We start from the raw sequence: 18,987 nt of genomic DNA, 5'->3' as shown, positions 1-18,987 counted from the left end.
TCGACCTAACTCTTTCTACACAATGAAACATGTGTCAAGAACATAAATATCATTGCCACTTGAATTCTAAACCTGCTGAAACCCGAGTCGCTTTTTTCGTTCTAAAAGCGCCTCTGCCTGCTTTTCCGCTCTTTGGTTCTCCATTATTGCGCGGCAGCCAAGTGTGGCTGAAATTGATATTCGCGCTGCCCGAGCTCGGCACGAATTCGTTCGCCAGTCTCACTCGCGGTAGCGCACTCAGTCAGTCCGCAGCTGAAAATTCTAGCTTCGTCCCTCGTCCTTCCTTTGCATGTCAATCAGCGTCCGAAATGGACAAAATGGATTTGCGCAGCCGAAAGCTGAAGAGGGCGAACGAGGCGGCCTCGGGCAGTGCGCCTGACAAGAAGCGGCCGGTGCGCTCGGAGCCCCACGAAGCCGAGGCCCGCCGACCCCGCGGCGACCTCTTGGCCGTCAACAGCGGTGCGCACTGGTGGCGCTCCGCGGTCATCTATCAAATTTACCCGCGCTCTTTCAAAGACACGACGGCAAACGGCATTGGAGATATCAATGGTGAGGACAAAACGAAAAAAAAATAACATTGAACTGTCACTTCAGTAATCAAAAATAAAATTACATAAATTGGAAAAATAATAAAATGTGACATTCAAATTTTTAAATTAAAAAAAAAAACGAGTTGTTCTGAATTGTTATGACAATGATTTGGAAAACTGAGAAATAACGTATAGTACTTTTTAATTAGCATTTTTTTTTATAAAGAGATGACTTTAAAATTAATTAATTAATTGAATTTGTAAATGAGCAAATCACCTAACTTATAATAAATGAAAATTAGGGGAAAAAATCTTTTCATTCATTGCTTCTTGGATGAGTTCATGTATGTTGCCCTCATTTCAAACGCAATAAATATTTCTTGAAATTAAAAAACGGAAATGTTCAAATTTTGGTGATATATTATTTCCTGAACATTTTGAGTTGTTCAAGAGAAAAATCGTAGTAAAATGTGTGTTTTTTTTATCACTAACAGTTAACGACCAAATTAAATTTAATCTTGAAAAATACCTTCTTGTTCTTAGTATTATACTTATTTCGTAAAATTAAAATTATTAAACTTCTTCTAGATATACCGACTGAAATCCACAATAGAGGTAATTGATTTTGACACAGAGTGCATTGCACTTTTGAAGTGCAGACTTGTTAATCCCGTGTTAAATGCAACAAAGCTCATGTAATGCAAACAAATAAGTAGTGTGTACCACGTTTGATGTGCGCGTTAATTTGAGAGGGTCATTAAAAGTGACGGGCGAGAAGGCAAGGGTCAAGCGGCTCTTCAATTTCATGGTTATTTTCCATTATATTTGAATAGCATTGAACCACTTTTTGCGATATTTAAAATAAAGTTTGTGCTACTTAAAAAAACTAAACCGCTTAAAAAATAAATGCGTAGCATATTAAATTTGGTTTAAGAGAAAATCGCTTAAATTTACTTGCAAATCAATATTGAAAACTCGCGATCAGACAGAGCAGTTTGTTTCTCCTACCTGTAAAAAAAGAGAAAAAAGGGGTTAATTTAAAATCAACAAAATTAATTTTATTATCTGTGATAAAAACATATAATTAAATAAAATAGCATTAAACAATTTGATATCATGAGAAATCTAAAAAAAAATATGATTCGTTGCAATAATTTTGTATTGTCGTTTTAATAAATTTACTGCTAAAAAAAATTGCCAGATCAATTTTGCTCTCAATTGCATATAATCATGCTTAAAAACATTTTAGGAAAATTATGGCAATAAGAAAAGCAGGTCTTAATTGCCCAATTTTGACCCATTAAAATAATTTGCCTTCTGATACAATCAATAAAGACACTTTGCAACTAATTTTTTTTAAGGTTTTCTTATTGACATAGTCAAATCAAGTCCTTACAACAATAAAAAGATTTTTGCGATTGTTGAAAGACAATTGAAAATTTTAATCACCATTGTTGTAAAGACCTGATTTGACTACGTCAATAAGGAGTTCTTAACTTCTTTTGTTAGCGCAAAAATGAGCAACAATTGAATAATAAAAAAATCATTATTAGTTTAAAAGTTGATTGTTGCTTATTTATCCACCCGAAGAGTGAACAACAACATTGTTGAACAAAAACAACTAATGAATAATTTTGAAGAAAATTGTATCTTTCACTTAATTTTATAAAGATATTTAAATTCGTGGCCCTGCTTATGGATGAACTTTGACCCGCCGCAAGCCAGACTTGTGCTAGGTCAGTGCAGATTGATTCCCTTGAAACCGGCTCGGGAGCAAACACGCCGCGAGAGTGCACTCTGGCAGGGGGTTATATAAAAGGAGGCTTCCGCTCCCGTTGCACTGTTTGGTCAAATCCGCAGTGCCTTCCACCATGTCTTCCGAGGAGGAACCCCTTCTGCCCTGCCGGCGTTGCCCCCAAAGTCCCCTCACGTTGGAGCAAATTTTGCAACTGGAGCACGACCCTTTCTGGGTGCGAACCAGGCGAATTTTCTTTTCGGCCGCGGTGCTGCTTTGGTTCTCTTTGCTTTTCGGCGCCGTCGCGATAGCCGTCGCCTCGCCTAAGTGTCCGGGCAGTTTTACTTTTGAACCAAATTGCAAAGCAAGAATTTTACGCCGAAACTATGACGAATCAGGTAAAAACGAGATATTAATCCATCAATTATTATTTCATTTTAGAGCGGAATAATGCAAAAAGCAACAAATAAGAAATTAATTTAAACATTTTTTCCTAGGCTTAATTGTTTTTGATAGAGTCAAAAGATTAATTAAAAGTTTAATGTCTTTAATTTAAAGCAATTATATAAATGTAGTTTACTTTTAATACTGCTTATTTTCACACATTTGTTATAAAAAAATTGTTGTGAAGGATAAATTCAATTGTAGGGAAAATGGCATCAAATCTAGAAATAAGAATTTTTTTGTAACTTCCAAATCAAAAAGCACCATCCACCGCAGTAATTAAAGGAAGGAAGACTGAAGCATTTTCCAGGGAAAAGGGTCATGAATTGCATAAGCTGCTTTGAGGGAAATATATTATTAAGAGTGTGATGCGTTTGGTTCTGAAACCGGCTGTTTTTGTTTTTCAACAAATATCAGCCCAACTCGATCTTATTTACGGAATAAAATAAATATTAAAAAATCAAACAGACTCTCGATTATTGCGCAACTATAGTGTGGATAACATAATGTCTCAAAGGAAAATTATTTAAGAAACAAATATGCAATTTAATCATTCTCTTACTTTGTCCCCTGCCTTACTCATTATTGATTTTAGTATTTTAATTCTCTATGAGTCACTGCAGATAGAATAGAGATGTCTCATAATATCATTTTTACAAGCGTGCGTGTGGATGAAAGTTCAAGTTCAGGTTCAAGTTCTACGAGATATGAATGATATTTGATATACTATGTATAAAAATATTTAATTGGAGTACGCGCAATTTCCAATGAAATTGGCGATAATGATTTTAACAGCTCGTCGCAATTATTTAAAAATCTTGACCCAATTTCTACTGAAACCTTAAATGACTTGAAATTAAAATTTTTTCAAGGAATTCGCTCAAAGCTGCAATACATCGCCAGCCTTGGCGTGAATGCTGTTTGGCTCTCGCCGGTTTTCAAGTCACCGATGAAAGACTTTGGTTATGACATCTCGGACTACAAGGACGTCGACCCTTTATTTGGAAACCTCAAGGACATGAAGGCATTGATTGATGAAATGCACTTTTTAGGTAAATTAAATTAAGTCATTTATTAATTAATAACAAAAAAATAATATTTCAAGGGCTCAAACTAATTCTGGATCTGGTTCCCAGTCATTCGAGTGACCAGCATGAATGGTTCATCAAATCAGTTAAAAAAGAGGAGCCCTATGCAGATTACTATGTGTGGGCCAAGCCGAAGAACGCAACCCAACTGAACAAAGAGGGTGTCATTCCAGAGCCACCAAATAATTGGGTAAGAAAAAATATACTACAAAAATCTGATTGAGCAAATATGATGCTGTAAATATATTATATTTATAAGGAATTTAAAATGAAAGTGAAATTTATTACCTGATTTTTTTAAATCAAAAAGGTGAGCGTATTTGGTGGGTCGGCTTGGGAATACAGTCCGGAGCGGAAGGAGTTTTACTTGCATCAGTTTGCAAAGGAGCAGCCTGATTTGAACTTCAGGAATCCGAGAGTGGTTCACGAAATGAAGGTTTAGTATTTAACATTTTGCTGGCTTAGAGATTGATTCAGAATTAAATTAAAATTCAGCAAGTTTTGAGATTTTGGCTACAAATGGGCGTCGATGGATTCAGAATTGATGCTGTGCCGCATTTATTCGAGGATCAAGAATTAAGGGATGAGCCGCGATCAGAAAAGGAGGACGCTCAAGAGGGCGAATACGACTTCTTGGACCACATTTACACACATGGCCTTCCAGAAGTTTTTGAGATCATGCACGAGTTTCGGAAAGTTATGGATGCGTATGCAGAGAAGACGGATAAAATTCCAAGGTAAAGTTAAATAAATTTTGTTTTAACTATTAAAAACCAAGATTACGGAAAAAGCTTTGAAATATATGCCAGGAGCAATATTTAAATTATTTACATTAAATATCTGATCCGTTTCTCTCTAAATTTTATTTGAACTTGATTGGTTTTTTTTTTTAATTCAATTTGAATTTTACATCCCAGTAAGTGACCACTGATAAAGACTTGCCAATCTAAAAGAAAGCAAGCCCGTTCCAGAAGTCTCCCACTAGGTAGCACGGCAGGCTCGATGGGGCATCTCGCATTTTGTGAGCAATCCAACCTGATGGCTGGTTCTGAACCAAAGCCACCAAGGCCATATTACTCTGAAAAGGCGAGGGTCGCAGTTTGAGCCGCTGGGGAGCAATTCGACCTGGCGGCCTCTCAAAATCGGCGCCACCAAAGCCATATTACTCTCCAGCTGCTGGCTCGCTGCTGACTGATGCTCTTGCCAGCGGAGCGCCCGCTTTTATACCCCCTGCCGCGCTACCATTGGCCGAGCGCGGTCACGTGGTTTGCGCTCTAGAGCACGTTGATAATTTGAAGGGAGGGCAGGGCAACAGCATAGCGCGCGCAATCCATAACACCGTTAATCAAGGAAAGCGATCGTTATTTTAATAATGGTATTGCTTTTATAATACTTATATTAGATAATTGGCAATTTGTGTTACAAATAAATCATCAAATGTCAAATTATTTCAATGAAAATGATTTTTAATAGTTTTCAGGTATTAGTTTAACTATTTAATAATATTATTTTCAAATCATTATTCAATATGAGGAGTTTCCGAATTATATTTTATAAATTTGTATTTTTACAAATGAAATTCATGTTAAAAAATTAAAATAAATTAAATACTTTTCTTATGCAAAAATGATATCAGAGAGTTTCAAATAGTTCAGATATAATCTATCTAGAATGTCCTGATACGTAAAAAAAAATTCTTAATAATGCAATTATCTGAAAGGTAGTAAGAAATATTTAGCCATGTTAATGCAGGAATTATTATTGTTTATTCTTCACGAATCAAGTCTAAAAAGAAAATTTGATAATGTAAAAATCAGCAACACCTCTGGCAAACGGGTTGCTAAAACGCGGAGCCTCATAAGAGGTTCGCGCCGAAATGGGCCGCAAAAGAGGTCCGCGCCGAGATGGGCCGCAATTTTAATATTAGGGAATAAAACAAAGAAATATTAAATGAATTATTTGAAATGAGTGCGATATTAAAAGTCTCACTTCAAGCAAAACAGCTCCGGCAAAAAAAAAATACATCAGTCGAAATCGAAACTCAATGCTGCATTCGAATAATACAAAATTACATAATATTAGAATGCGTGCTAAATATAATGTTACAATTATTTTCCCGATTTAAAGGCGCAACGCATTTTAAATTATTTTGAATTTTCTTACCATATCAACACTTAGCAAGCGTGAATAAAATTTTAAATCCGTGTTAATCCGGTAAATAATTTTTTTTCCATTTAAAGTTTAAATTTCTAATGTTTTCAAAGCTGATCAATCTCTTTGTTGGTTACAATTTTGACAGGATCTTTACAGAACTATTTCTTATTTTTATGTCGAGGGGATGATATGAGCAGTATATAACTTAATAGATCAATTTATTTGCAAATTTTCAGAAAATTGCTCTTCAATCAAATAAGTTTAAAATTTAAGCGGTTATTTTATTTTTGCATAATTAAAATCATTGTATTATTTTTATTATGAACCAAAATTTTTTTAGTACGCAATCAAGAATCAGGGAAGAATATCCGTATAGGGTATTTTCAATTACATTTAAAACAAATGAATTTGGAACAAGAAACCCTTCTGCCGACAGCATCCAGAATGTGCGAGTGCCTTCCGAGTGTCGCCGCTAAAAATTCCCCACCCCTCGTGGAGCAAGGTTCCAGTGGAATAACAGGCCATAATTATATTTTTATGATTTTTGAAATTTTTAGAATTCTATTACATTACAAAACTTTTCTTTTGATTAATCATATTAATAGAAATTTATCGAACACAAAATGTGTCCGACAATACAATTCTATAATAATTAATTTTTTTTATTTATTTACTTTATATTCTCTATTAGCCTTGTATTCAATTAAGTGATAGAGCATCTCTATTAATTATTATATTAATCTCAAAAGTCGCGAACTTATTAATGACTATTCAAAAATGAAGTGACTTTGATTTCATATTTGTGGCGCGCACCACATTACAAATTGCCATTACAATAGTCTGTCAGTTAAGTTGAAGTTTATCTCAAATTAGTTTTTAATCTCTATTTAATAATGAAGAAAGTGTCGATCTTAATTAAAGTATAAGGCTCTTCAACAGGTTAGGTTTTTATATTTAACAATAAGTACGGAAAATCCCTCTTGACTGGGCACTAACAAAAAAATAAAGAAGTAGCTAAACGCCGATGTCGGGAGATGAAAAGCTTGGAAAGGTCGAAAAAGGCCTGCATCGCAGGTCAAGTAGGTGCAACCAAGTAGGGGTACACGGGTCCTTTTTCTTTGGCCTACCTTTAGTGTAATGAAGGACGTTCATTCCAATTAATTATAGCACAATAAGTATTGTAATCTCAGGGAATAATAAATAAGTGCATTATAAACATACGGATATTGTTTGAATACTTTAGCAAAGAAAATTATTATATCTTCGTGCAGTTAATCTGATAATTGTGTCCTATTCTCCGTTGGATTATTTTTAATAGTATAAAAATTTGATAAAAATATTCATTTCCCATGTGTAAATTTAATTATAAGGCGCGATAACGAACTCCCATAGCGTTCCCACGATGGACTCTCTTAAATTATTAAAAAATAACCGACTAAGAAAATTTCTCATTTAAAGTGCCTTTGGAGGGCATTAACTGTTAAAAATTATTCTTCAATTAATTCAAAATTAAGCTTGGATTTGGTTTTTAAAATAAATAAATTTGGAAAGAAAAAAAGTTCAAAGTTTTCAAGGTGGCCAAAAATTTTTTATTCCTTTGCTTATTTATTTTTTAACGAGTGATATCGATAATATGAAATATGATCAGTATAAATGTGCAAATTCAATTAGAAAGCGCTGTACGAACTCGTCATGCAATCCCACGACGGTCTTCTATTGTTAAAAAATTGGAGCAGAAAAATTAAAATTTCTCGTTTAATTAAAAGCAATATAATAATATTGGGCCCAAAGTGCCTCTTATAAATATTTTTATTGTTTTTCCTCTTAAAAATTACTTCTTGATAATTTTATTTGTATTCAACTCTTTTTCTTTCTTATTAAAAATAATTTAATAAATTCTTTTTCATGTTACATTGAACATTGCATTTTGACAACCCAGAAAGTGACCACTGATAAAGACTTGCCAATTCAAAAGAAAGCAAGCCCTTTCCAGAAGTCGCCCACTAGGTAGCATAAGGGCTCGATGGGGCATCTCGCATTTTGTGAGCAATCCAACCTGATGGCTGGTTCTGAACCAAAGCCACCAAGGCCATATTACTCTGAAAAGGCAAGGGTCGCAGTTTGAGCCGCTGGGGAGCAATTCGACCTGGCGGCCTCTCAAAATCGGCGCCACCAAAGCCATATTACTCTCCAGCTGCTGGCTCGCTGCTGACTGATGCTCTTGCCAGCGGAGCGCCCGCTTTTATACCCCCTGCCGCGCTACCATTGGCTGAGCGCGGTCACGTGGTCACTTAACGCGCGCAAATTTATCACGTGAAAAGAGCCCAGCTCGTGCCCGCGCGCGCTAGCACGTTTCCATGCAAGATTTCCACGTTTCCATAAGTGATTAAATTAAACACCATCGCGCAATTCCTGTGTCAATAAATTTGGCAATTTTGGATAAATAATTGAACACGCTGCAATATATTTATTTCATTTAATTCTTATAACAAGAGGATTATTTACTGAGCTATTTTAAACTTGTATGAATATAATAAATTCATCAGCTTGAAATTCAAATTAACTAGAGAAAATATAAATGTATTTTATTTCTCACGTTGATTTTAATTATAAATACTTTTGTGCGAAGCAAAATATGTTTCGTACAAAAGTAATAGATAAAGGACGGTAAGAATAATGATAGATGCCTTCCTAATAAATTATTATGAAAGTTCATAATAGCAAATTATTCAGGATGATAAATTTTAAATATTTTGTTGTTTTCATTGCATAACTTTCCATTTCTAATTTTTATTGCAAAAGTAAATACCATAATTATAAGAAAATTATTGTTCTTGTTTATTTTTACAAATTTCACATTGTTTACATGCAATTGTTGAAAATAATTTATTTGAAAAGAATGGAATTGTTGGAAAAAAAGGCACCACCACTAGCAAGAATTTTGCGAAAACTTCCGAGATCAAAAAGACCCCTCGTCCGCCGCGCAGTGAGCCTCGGTTGACTTGAATTTTGTTCTTATCTTTTGTTTTCTGACAAATTCTGCCACTTTCAGAAAATATAAGAAAAATTTTACTATTTGTGGAAAATTTGTTTCGTGCAAGAAATATATCAAGCGGGGCAAATTAAATTAAATTTCCTAGTTATTAGCGCTAATATATTTCTCCGAATGCCACCACTGACAGGAGCGCAAATAGTACTTTTCACACACTTGAGTGTGACTATTGCGCCCTGTCAAAGCTTTATTTTGTTGAACAATTTAACGATCAAGGGTTGATTCATAGTATTTTAATTAAAAATCGTCTTTTCGTGGCGTGTTTTTGAGGCACTTCTTGTTTCATCTTATTATCTACTCCTCTGGACAAATTCGAGAAAGTGCAAAAAGAGCCCTGTACAGGCGGCACATCTCTGACGTGTCCGAACACGAGTTGCTGTCTGTACAGCAGCAGCTCAAGAAAATGAATTTAAGCTTAAAAAAAATGCATCAGTGGCTAGACTGATATGGACGCAAAGGCGAGAATCACCTCCGATCGAGTGATGAGAAATAGTGGCGGCGAGCACCTCTTAATACTTCCAAAAGTGCGCACTGATTGTGAGCACGGTCGAATAAGCTTTTCTTTCCGAACTGCCAATCAGTGGGATTTTTCCTTGCCACGTGCGTTAAAAATATTGAACGGTTCCCGAGTTTAAAATTGCATTAAAAAAATATGTGAATGTTTTTTTTACATTTTCCCTTTTTAAATTCAAATTCTCTCCTCAATGAGATTTTTAATTTTTTCCAAAATCTTAGACCTGTTGTGAGAGATTAATCGAACTGGTTTGGGCTGCAGCCATTTTTTTCCCACGGAGCCGGTATGAAATGCAATAACAACTTATCACAATTATTTATTTCAGCCCATTCATATTTCATACAATTAGCCTTTTTTAAGTGCAGAGATGCTAGAGACACCTTTGAAATAAAAAAAATCACAATCAGTATGTATCAGTTTTAACGAAGTAAATTTATTGTATTATGTAAACGTCTAAATTATTAAAATAATAGTAAAAAGTACCCTCCGACCAGAAAAATACCCGTTTCGAACGCGGACCTACCGGACACACCACTTCCGCACTAGCTTTAGCTGAAGTGGCTGCCCCAAAACTTTACTTAATCTCTATAAAAATAATGTTAATCGGGTCATCAAGAAGTATGAAATATGGGGTTAAATAATAGTAGCATATTGATTAATTCCGAATTGAAAAATCTAAGAATATCAACAATTAAAATTAATATATTTCTGTACGCGGTTTTCAAATTATTATCAATCTTAATCTTAATGCAAAGTTGAAACGAGCGATTGATTTAAACATGACTATTTTTTCTTTCAATCTGATAATCTATTTTTTTTCTTTCATATAATTTTTGTATTTATAATTTCTATGAGGAATCTTTTGTCTTTAATTATTTAAGACTGGTTTTAAAAATCGCTTATGAGGTATATCTTATTTTTATAGCATGAGTTGATGAAATATTGACGTTTGAATGTTTGAATGTCATAAATTAAGAAATTTTCGCTAATTTATTAGGATTAAGGGAACTTTTTTTAAATTTTTATGCCATTTAATTTATTCATAAATATTTTTGCTAGTCCAGTAATAGACCTCTCTCAAGAATTTGCTTGTAATGGAAACAGCAAGCCCTTGTTAGAAGTCTGCTACTAGATTTTAATTTCCGTTGCCTCAACCTGATAGAGTGAAAACCATCTTGTAGATTTCCGCTCTTCCAGGATTATCATGTGTGTTATGAGCAGCCCAGTGGATAACTCCTAAAAATGACTTGCCAATCTAAAAGAAAGCAAGCCCTTTCCAGAAGTCTCCCACTAGGTAGCACGGCAGGCTCGATGGGGCATCTCGCATTTTGTGAGCAATCCAACCTGATGGCTCGTTCTCAACCAAAGCCACCAAGGCCATATTACTCTGAAAAGGCGAGGGTCGCAGTTTGAGCCGCTGGGGAGCAATTCGACCTGGCGGCCTCTCAAAATCGGTGCCACCAAAGCCATATTACTCTCCAGCTGCTGGCTCGCTGCTGACTGATGCTCTTGCCAGCGGAGCGCCCGCTTTTATACCCCCTGCCGCGCTACCATTGGCCGAGCGTGGTCACGTGGCCCGCGCGCGCATAGGAGGGGCATGCAGCAGAGAACTGCAAGAACCCCAGAAACTTTCTAGATATTTCTAGATTGAGCGGCAAATATCAAATTTAAAAATTTGATTGTTTGTATAATTCTATTGCTGCTAAAAATTGTAATTTAATTTAAAAATGTTAATGCTCCTGTCTTGATTATTGACGAGATTGATTTTTTTACATTAGGTGAACATAATATTAATTAATAAATAACTTCCAAAATTAGGAAACGCATGACCAAAAATTAAATTATTTTAAATAACAGTTTAAATAAGTGACCTGATATATTTGATGAAAAAAAGTTAATGTTTTATTATTTTTAAATTGAAGTCCAGTCCACCATAATGTCGAGGGCCAAGTCATTAAAATAAAATTTATTTAATAATAAAAACTTAAGTTTATTAATGATAAGCAAATTATTGTTTCCATTGTATTTATTACGATAAATTAATTAATTTAACAAATATATTAATATTTGTGTTCTTTTTAGGCTCCTGCTAGCAGAAGTCTATGATTCCGTAGAAAACACGATGAAGTATTACGGAGAGCACGACCAACCACTAGTTGATTTCCCATTCAACTTTCTGTTTGTTGGCGAACTCGACCGGAATCCCACCGCAGCCCACCTTAAAGAGCTGATCGACCGTTGGATGGACGCATTACCAGCAGGGGCTTGCCCTAACTGGGTGGTATGATTAAGATATAAATACAATCAAATTAAAAATTTATAGAAAATTTTTGTTAATTTCAAAATTAAAATTTCAACGCTGAACCAACGGGGGGCCCGATGCAACAATAAAATCAAGTTTCTATTGTTGTCTGCTAATCATAAATGGGAAATAAAATTCTGATTGGCTAACAACAACGCAAACAAAATTTCATTGTTGTGTTCATTCCCCGTTGCGTTGAACATTTATATTTACCAAACATCATTACACGTGAGTAAAAAAAGTTGAATATAAATTTAAATTTCTGTTTAAAATATGATAAAAATATTTCTCCAAAATTATGTCCTTCCATTAAAACTTGATTATATTTTTTAACTATTGAGTAAAATCTTCGTAGCTCGGAAACCACGACAAGGGAAGGGTGGCCTCCAGAATCGGGCTTCACTACATTGACAGTTTAAACATGGTCACTCTTCTCCTTCCCGGAGTGGCATTTACTTATTACGGGGAAGAAATCGGCATGGAGGACGTCAACCTGACCTGGGACCAGACAGTCGACCCTGCTGGCCGAAACGCGGGAATTGACAATTTTCTCAAGGCCTCCAGAGACCCTGCCAGGAGTCCCATGCAGTGGAACATCAATAAGAATGCTGGTCTCGAAATTTCAAGGAAAATCATAAAGTGCGCTTTTTCTCAATTTTATAATCCAGGTTTTTCCGAGAGCATTTCCACTTGGTTGCCAGTGAATCAGAATTACTTAAACGGGGTGAATGTGGAGGACCAAGAGGATAGACCGTCACATTTGCAGATCTACCGAGCCCTTGTGAAGTTGCGCCAGAGCGAGACGTTCTTAAAGGGCGGTTTGCAAACAGAAGTTCTGAATGAGGGAAAAGTATTTGCCATGTCCAGGTACGTAAAAAATATTTTAAAATTGTTATTTGAAAAAATTATAAATAATTATTGACAGAATACACGGAGATTCTGGAATATTGGTGGCAGTAAATTTATCCAACGAACGCCTCACTGCTAATCTCACAAATTTGGAGCAGATACCTGAGGATTTGAGCATTTACTTGAGCACCAAGCAAGAATTGAATGCAACTGCCGTGTAAGTGAAAAAAAAATTAACTCTTAATAATTTTATTTAATTATTAAAATTAACTTTCAGAAAAAGTGCAAGCGTCAAGTTAGCACCGCACCAGGCCGATGTCCTCATCTTCAAAGTGGAAGTTTGAAAGAGATTTTTTAATGCAGTATTTTACATTTTTAATATTTACTTCAATTCCATCATAATTGATTTTGTAATTGTTTGTTACTGTTTTAAATAAATAAAAAGTACGGACGAAACCAGTTCAATTATTTTAGCCGGAATTGTTTGCTTGATCAAACTGACAAACACACAATTTTAATTATTGATAAGGCTTTTTTGACGTCAATCATCAATTGGGAAAAAATATGTTTAAGATTATATAGAATAAAGAAAGGTTTATTAAAAACTGCTTCTTTCCGCATAAGGGAACTCCAAGACTATCATCTTGAATCTGAAGTTGACAATTTTTTTATAAAACGGCAGGATTACAGAAAGAAGTTTTTTTTAAATATAACAATCTAACCTGGAGAATCTAAAAGAAAATTATTTAAAAACAAAACTTCTTTTCGGGTATGGTATAATTAGTGCTAAAAATTTATTTTACAAATTTTATTTCTTCAGAATAAAATATTATATTATCAAAGTTTATATATTAAAAACTTAAACTGTTAGTGGTCCCTTATTGACGAGATCATTATTAGATTGAAGAAGAAGAAAATCATATCTCAGCCGCAGACAATAAGAACTGATAAAACTTCAATCGGCGGCATATTATTATATGTGGCCAGTTTCTTTAAAGACTTCAGTATTAATCAACAATTCTTCAGATTAAGCTGTCATAAAAGTATTAAAAATGACTCTCAAAGGTTTTCTCCTTTTGGGCATTTTTTCGGTCGTAAGTTTAAATTGAATTGCATGGAAATTTACGAGAATTTCAAATTTTTTCTTTCATGTTTTCCAAGACATGCCTGGCTCTTGGTGATGTGTGCAAAAAAGACGGCGTTTTTCCTCATTCGACGGATTGCACCAAATTCTACACATGTCACGGTTCGACGAAATTCGGTTTTGAAAAACAAGAGCACCGATGCCCCAGTGGAATGATGTTCAGCAAGTACGATTATCAATGCGTCGATTTGACGGAGGTAAAAAAAATATTTCATCGGGGAAAAATCTAACTGGAATCTCGTTAGTTTTCATATTTCCAAGATAATTAACGCTGAAATCTTACCTTTGTACAGGATCCTGAGTGCGAACAGGAAGTCCTTCGGCAGTACGACCCTTACGTGAGTGACCCTGCGTGCGACGGTCAGGCGGTCCACTGTGCCAACTGCACCCACCTGGTCTATTGCCAGCTCGTCGGCGAGGAATTCCAGAACCCGAACTATGAGGATTGCGCCGTATCCACGATGAATGCCGCTCCTTATTGCGACGCGAACCAGAGAACGTGCACCTCCCTCCTCCCCGAGGGCTGCAAAGTGCCTGGATTTGTTTGTACGTCGCCAGGATTCTTCCCCGACACCAAAGGCTGCAATGTTTACCACATCTGCTATGATGCTGTTGAATACGAATCCTACAGGTTTGACTATTACATACATTTAGTGACTCTCAATAATTTCATTTTTATTTAAATATTCCTATGCGCATTCGCCATTTGAAGCAGCGAAACACAAACACACTATTTCTTTCTCTTTCTTCCCTTTTTTCCTTCTGCTGGCTGGCGCCTGGCGGCCGCTGCTGCTCCATCCTCGAAGATGAGAGCGAACTAGTTTGGACTAGAGAGAGATTATGAAGGAAACTTAATAAGCACTCGGTTTTATTGAGATCGGCGCCAATTAAAAACAGTCTTGAATGAAAAATTTATATTTTCAGCAGTGTTAGCCGATAAATCGACAAAGCGTTAAATTTTAATATATGAAACAAATCTTTATTTGTAGCGGAGTTATAATGCATTTTGTTCCGTTGATTATCTAAAATCAAGAAAATTTTTGTAAATTTTAACTTCAATAGCAAAATGTTGCCAATTAAATAATCCCTCTGTATGATTGCCAATGTCGACAGAAATTTTTCCAAAAATAAATAATTAAAAGCTTTGTTGATATTTTGGCTATCAATGCTGAAAATAATTATGAATTTTTCATATAAAACCTTTTAAATTGGCACCGCTCGCTATAAAACCGAGCGAGTGCTTTTTAATTTTTCTTCATCTCTCGCCGCGTCCAGATTTGTTCGCTCTCATCTTCGAGGATGGAGCAGCAGCGGCCGCCAGCCATCAGCAGGAGGAAGGAAAGGGTGTGGTAAAAAGCTTTCCTTAATTATCTTTAATTGTTTATTATATTTTGAGCCATGAAACTTAAAATTTTAAGGGCAAGTTGCACATTTTTCCATTTTATTTTAATTTTAAAGTGCTTTTACTGAAATTTTTCTTTGAAATTTCATTGATTTAAAAAAATCCCATATCCAATCAAGAGAATATTCAAAAGGGAGCATCTAAAAAAGCAACAAAGTGCAGAATTTTTATTATATATTAGTTGAATTTTAAGTTCAGTTACAATTATTGTTTTTTTCCACATTGCAACATTACATAGTTTCCATTCAATTGTTAAAAACAATTGATATTTTAGATTTAATTAACTATTTTCAATTTAAATGAAAATGAAACTTGGATGTTTGTAAAACATTTTATCAATTTCAAAATTAATGCAATATATTTTGGGTTCAAAATATCTCCAAATTTTAGGTTCAAAACAAATCTTAAGCAAAGCACTTTTCAGCTTTAAATTCAATTATGATATGAAAAATAAATTTATGAGGCATATATTTGAAAATAACAAGAAAACAACCAAAATATTTGTGTAATTCTTCATTATGCGCCTATAAATTTTTCAATAAAAACAATTAAAATCTTCAACTTTCAGATGCGCTTCCCTTCAAAAGCCACTATACAACAGCCAGGAATTCAGGTGCAGCAATGAATCACAATGTCAGGAGCAGGTATGATTGGAAGAATTTTTTATTATAAAGTTTACAGATTATGATAGATTTTTTTTACCTTGAATATTTGAAATTAAATTTTTCCTTCACAAAAATCGTAAAAAAATTCCGATTTTGGAACAATTGAAAACTGATATTGTTTAATTGAAAATGAATATTTTTGTGAGCATTATCATTAAAATTAAATTTCAGTATTTTTTTTCCTTCTCAGTCCGCTTGTGGTGGAACCATCGGCCTAGTGGCGTACCCGAACGACCCTCGCTACTATTTGCTCTGCATGTCCGCCGGCCGCAGTGAAATTTACTCTTGCAAGGGCAACACCGAGTTCATCGATGGCGCTCAGGGCTGCCAGTTTGTCTGCAACGAGGAAGGTCTCTTCCCTGACGTGGAAGATTGCTTCTCTTACTACCGGTGTGAGTCCAACATGGGCATCTTCAATAAGGTAAATGAAACTTGCCCCACTGGTCTTGCGTTCAACCCGATTGCAAGAGCCTGCGATGCAGTTGATAATGTCAAATGCTAAATTCTTTTAACAAAAAAAGTTTGTTAATTAATTAAATAATTGAAATGTTAAACAAAAAATTGTTTCTTTGGCTATTTGCAATGGCATAGCTCAAATTTAATACCTTCCAATAAAAAAATGTAATGCATTGTGTTATCTAATAGGAAGAAACACCAAAATTTAATAATAATTGACTAAAATTACTAGAAGAGTAGTTCTAAGGTTATTTTTGGCTAATTAATTTTTTTAATTATTTTAGATCTTCCTCTCTTTTTTTCACTTACGAAATCGCTACATAAATGAAATGAAAAAAAATATTGCTTATATAGATTTGGTAACATGAAAAGATAAAGTATAAAAAATAAGCGCTTACTGCAGTGGATTCATGAAATAATGTGTTGTTATGATACGAAATGAATGCCGCTATGAACGATCCACTTCTTTAGAGTCTGTTTGGCCGCGCATGCCAATCATCATAAGCAGCAGTCGTGGCCGAGTGGTTAAGGCGTCTGACTAGAAATCAGATTCCCTCTGGGAGCGTAGGTTCGAGTCCTACCGACTGCGAACTTTTTAATTCAGTATTTAAATTGTTTCCTTGAAAATATCATTCATTTTATTGAAATTGTAATAAGTGAGCAAACAGTCCATGAAAATGAACATTGAATTTTGAAATAATTTAGCTCTAAATTAAAAATTACTTATTTATATTTTAAATTTTTTGTGTTTTCAAGTTAAAAAAATCAAAAATTAAGTTGAAAATTTTTACTTTTTTATTGACACATTATTCACTCGTCAGTTTAATAAATAAAATTGAAGTTTTTTTTTCTAATTGTCTCTAACAGTCTCTAATTAATATTTGAATGGATCGCAATGGCGCAAATTTTCACGACTCAAGTCACAGTAGGCAGCTGAAAGCATCACAATCAAAAAATATTTTCAATATAGTTAATGAAATAGTGTACATTTTAACGGTTTATTTGGCGAGGGACAGCTCTGAAAGAATTTGTTAAGAAAAATTAATTACGCGCGAAATATTTTGCTATCTTTTTTACCAAAAGCACCGACTTCATGACGCATTGAATAAGAAGAAAGGGCTGAGTGTAGCATGTGTCTTTCCTGTAACCTCCTCTCACAAACTTTTTGTCTGTAAATTTTTATTAATCTCTGTCAATCAAAATAATTATGCTTAGCACACCCTGCTTGGTATCAACCCTTGTTTTTGGATGAACAACTAACAAAAAAATAATATTATAAGTAATAATAATTAAAAATATTCATGCGTATTTTTATGCAATTTACCAGGAATTGCAGAGATGCAGTCAGTAAATGCATCAGTAATAATTTTGTTCCATTCGCTTGAAACATTTTTAGTCACGCTTTCAGCCACTTTATCAAAATTCAAAACTTTTCCTCTATTAATTTTCTGTGGCCAAAATTAAAAAATAAATTTTGAATACTGTGTAAAAATTTACCAGTCCTTTTTTCTTGAGCAGACACTCAGCAAAGCACTGCTTGTATGAAAAAAAATTAAAAAATTTATCATTTATTTGTTTCATAGAAAAATATTCTTACTATAGCATTTCCAAATCTTATTTCTGTAAAAGTGAATAAATAATCAAAAACATGACAAATTTGGGAAAAAATACTTGTTGATGGTAAAGAGAGGTCTATATTTCCAGGACCTTCAAAGTCGCCTTGCACTTGGTTCAAAACATATTCATTCACGCTTTCAATGTATTTAGTCGGAATCATATCCCGCTTTTTCCATCCAGAGCATGATTCCAATTCAGCATTTGAAAACATAAAATCCCTTGGTGTCGATCGGCAACACTCATCCATTCCCTATAAAATTGGTTTTGAAAATAATGAAAATGTCACAAATAAATAAATAGACTAGTACAAAAAGTCTCTATTTCCCTAAAACTAAAATTTTAGCCTCAATTTTCATTTGAAGAGTAATTTCAAGTGTGCAAAAAATTGAGGGAGTTTTTATTTGTGAAAAGATTTAGAAGACTTATTTCCTCTAGTGTCTTACAAAAATAAATAATTTTGCAAATATAATTCTTACGACAAAATTCAGCGCCGAGCAATTGTCGGGTTTGCTTGCCACAAAGGGAACTTTGACATATTTCGCTTTGCCCCACACCACTTGCGGTGCCATCACTATTTTTTGCGCTTTTGGTGTTTGCGTGGTGGTCGAAAGGGCCTGCATGTAATTCGCTGCCATGATATAGTTAGCTGACTTTTTCGGCGGTTTAGTCGGCGTGACGAGACCCAAACACTGCGCCACGCAGTAAAACTCTTGCGCATTGTAGTTTCGATTCACCAGTAGTCCATCTATTTCAAAATTGGGACAATATTTAAATTTAGAGCTAAATAATTGCACTCACTTCTGGTCACTTGCGCCTTTAAAGAGACAAATAAATACGCCTATATTTGAATGATTTATTATAAATAAAATATTTAAATTATGGAAAAGCTACTAAATTGATCAATAAGAACATCAAAGTTTGGGCCATAGCGTTGGAAACTTTTCAATTCCCGCACAACTGCGGCGCTTTGGTGAAAAGCTCGACGCACAACAGGAAGCAGTGTCCGGCAACACAGGAAATAACTTGGGCAGGGAA

At 34.6% G+C, this 18,987-nt stretch overlaps 3 protein-coding genes and 1 non-coding gene across 6 annotated transcripts; 3 read left to right on the top strand and 1 right to left on the bottom strand.

The window, feature by feature from the left end:
- Positions 1–209: 209 nt before the first annotated feature.
- On the top strand, positions 210–13,141 carry LOC132193472 (maltase 1-like). 2 transcript variants are annotated; one of them, XM_059614175.1, is made up of 10 exons: positions 210–549; positions 3,582–3,761; positions 3,815–3,987; positions 4,108–4,233; positions 4,293–4,534; positions 11,600–11,798; positions 12,175–12,430; positions 12,488–12,686; positions 12,745–12,885; positions 12,946–13,141. In XM_059614175.1, exons 1-10 carry the CDS (start codon positions 309–311, stop codon positions 13,010–13,012), a joined length of 1,824 nt encoding a protein of 607 aa, XP_059470158.1. In that variant the 5' UTR covers positions 210–308; the 3' UTR covers positions 13,013–13,141. The 2 variants fall into 2 exon arrangements, with proteins under 2 accessions (XP_059470158.1, XP_059470157.1); XM_059614174.1 differs by lacking the exon at positions 210–549 and adding an exon at positions 2,366–2,663.
- Positions 13,142–13,602: 461 nt separating this feature from the next.
- On the top strand, positions 13,603–16,439 carry LOC132193456 (uncharacterized). The gene is made up of 5 exons (XM_059614145.1): positions 13,603–13,762; positions 13,830–14,009; positions 14,106–14,443; positions 15,783–15,858; positions 16,070–16,439. Exons 1-5 carry the CDS (start codon positions 13,721–13,723, stop codon positions 16,379–16,381), a joined length of 948 nt encoding a protein of 315 aa, XP_059470128.1. The 5' UTR covers positions 13,603–13,720; the 3' UTR covers positions 16,382–16,439.
- A 403-nt stretch (positions 16,440–16,842) lies between these two features.
- On the top strand, positions 16,843–16,924 carry Trnas-aga (transfer RNA serine (anticodon AGA)). Its single transcript has one exon. It is a non-coding gene; the product is annotated as a tRNA-Ser (tRNA).
- A 196-nt stretch (positions 16,925–17,120) lies between these two features.
- LOC132193552 (uncharacterized) lies at positions 17,121–18,960 on the bottom strand. Of its 2 annotated transcripts, none has more exons than XM_059614291.1 (11): positions 18,844–18,960; positions 18,751–18,790; positions 18,429–18,697; positions 18,007–18,202; positions 17,933–17,955; positions 17,833–17,871; positions 17,660–17,783; positions 17,556–17,591; positions 17,413–17,504; positions 17,323–17,353; positions 17,121–17,268 (listed from the first exon to the last, which is right to left on the bottom strand). In XM_059614291.1, exons 1-11 carry the CDS (start codon positions 18,877–18,879, stop codon positions 17,210–17,212), a joined length of 945 nt encoding a protein of 314 aa, XP_059470274.1. In that variant the 5' UTR covers positions 18,880–18,960; the 3' UTR covers positions 17,121–17,209. The 2 variants fall into 2 exon arrangements, with proteins under 2 accessions (XP_059470274.1, XP_059470275.1); XM_059614292.1 differs by having other exon boundaries at positions 17,833–17,868.
- Between the last annotated feature and the right edge of the window lie 27 nt (positions 18,961–18,987).

Source organism: Neocloeon triangulifer, unplaced genomic scaffold (genome assembly GCF_031216515.1).
Source record: "Neocloeon triangulifer isolate White Clay Creek 2 clone unplaced genomic scaffold, ASM3121651v1 ptg000004l, whole genome shotgun sequence".
In the NCBI taxonomy this organism is placed as follows: Eukaryota; Metazoa; Arthropoda; class Insecta; order Ephemeroptera; family Baetidae; genus Neocloeon; species Neocloeon triangulifer.
The sequence above is the reverse complement of the archived record's forward strand: the minus strand, read 5'-3'. Positions and strand labels throughout refer to the sequence as shown.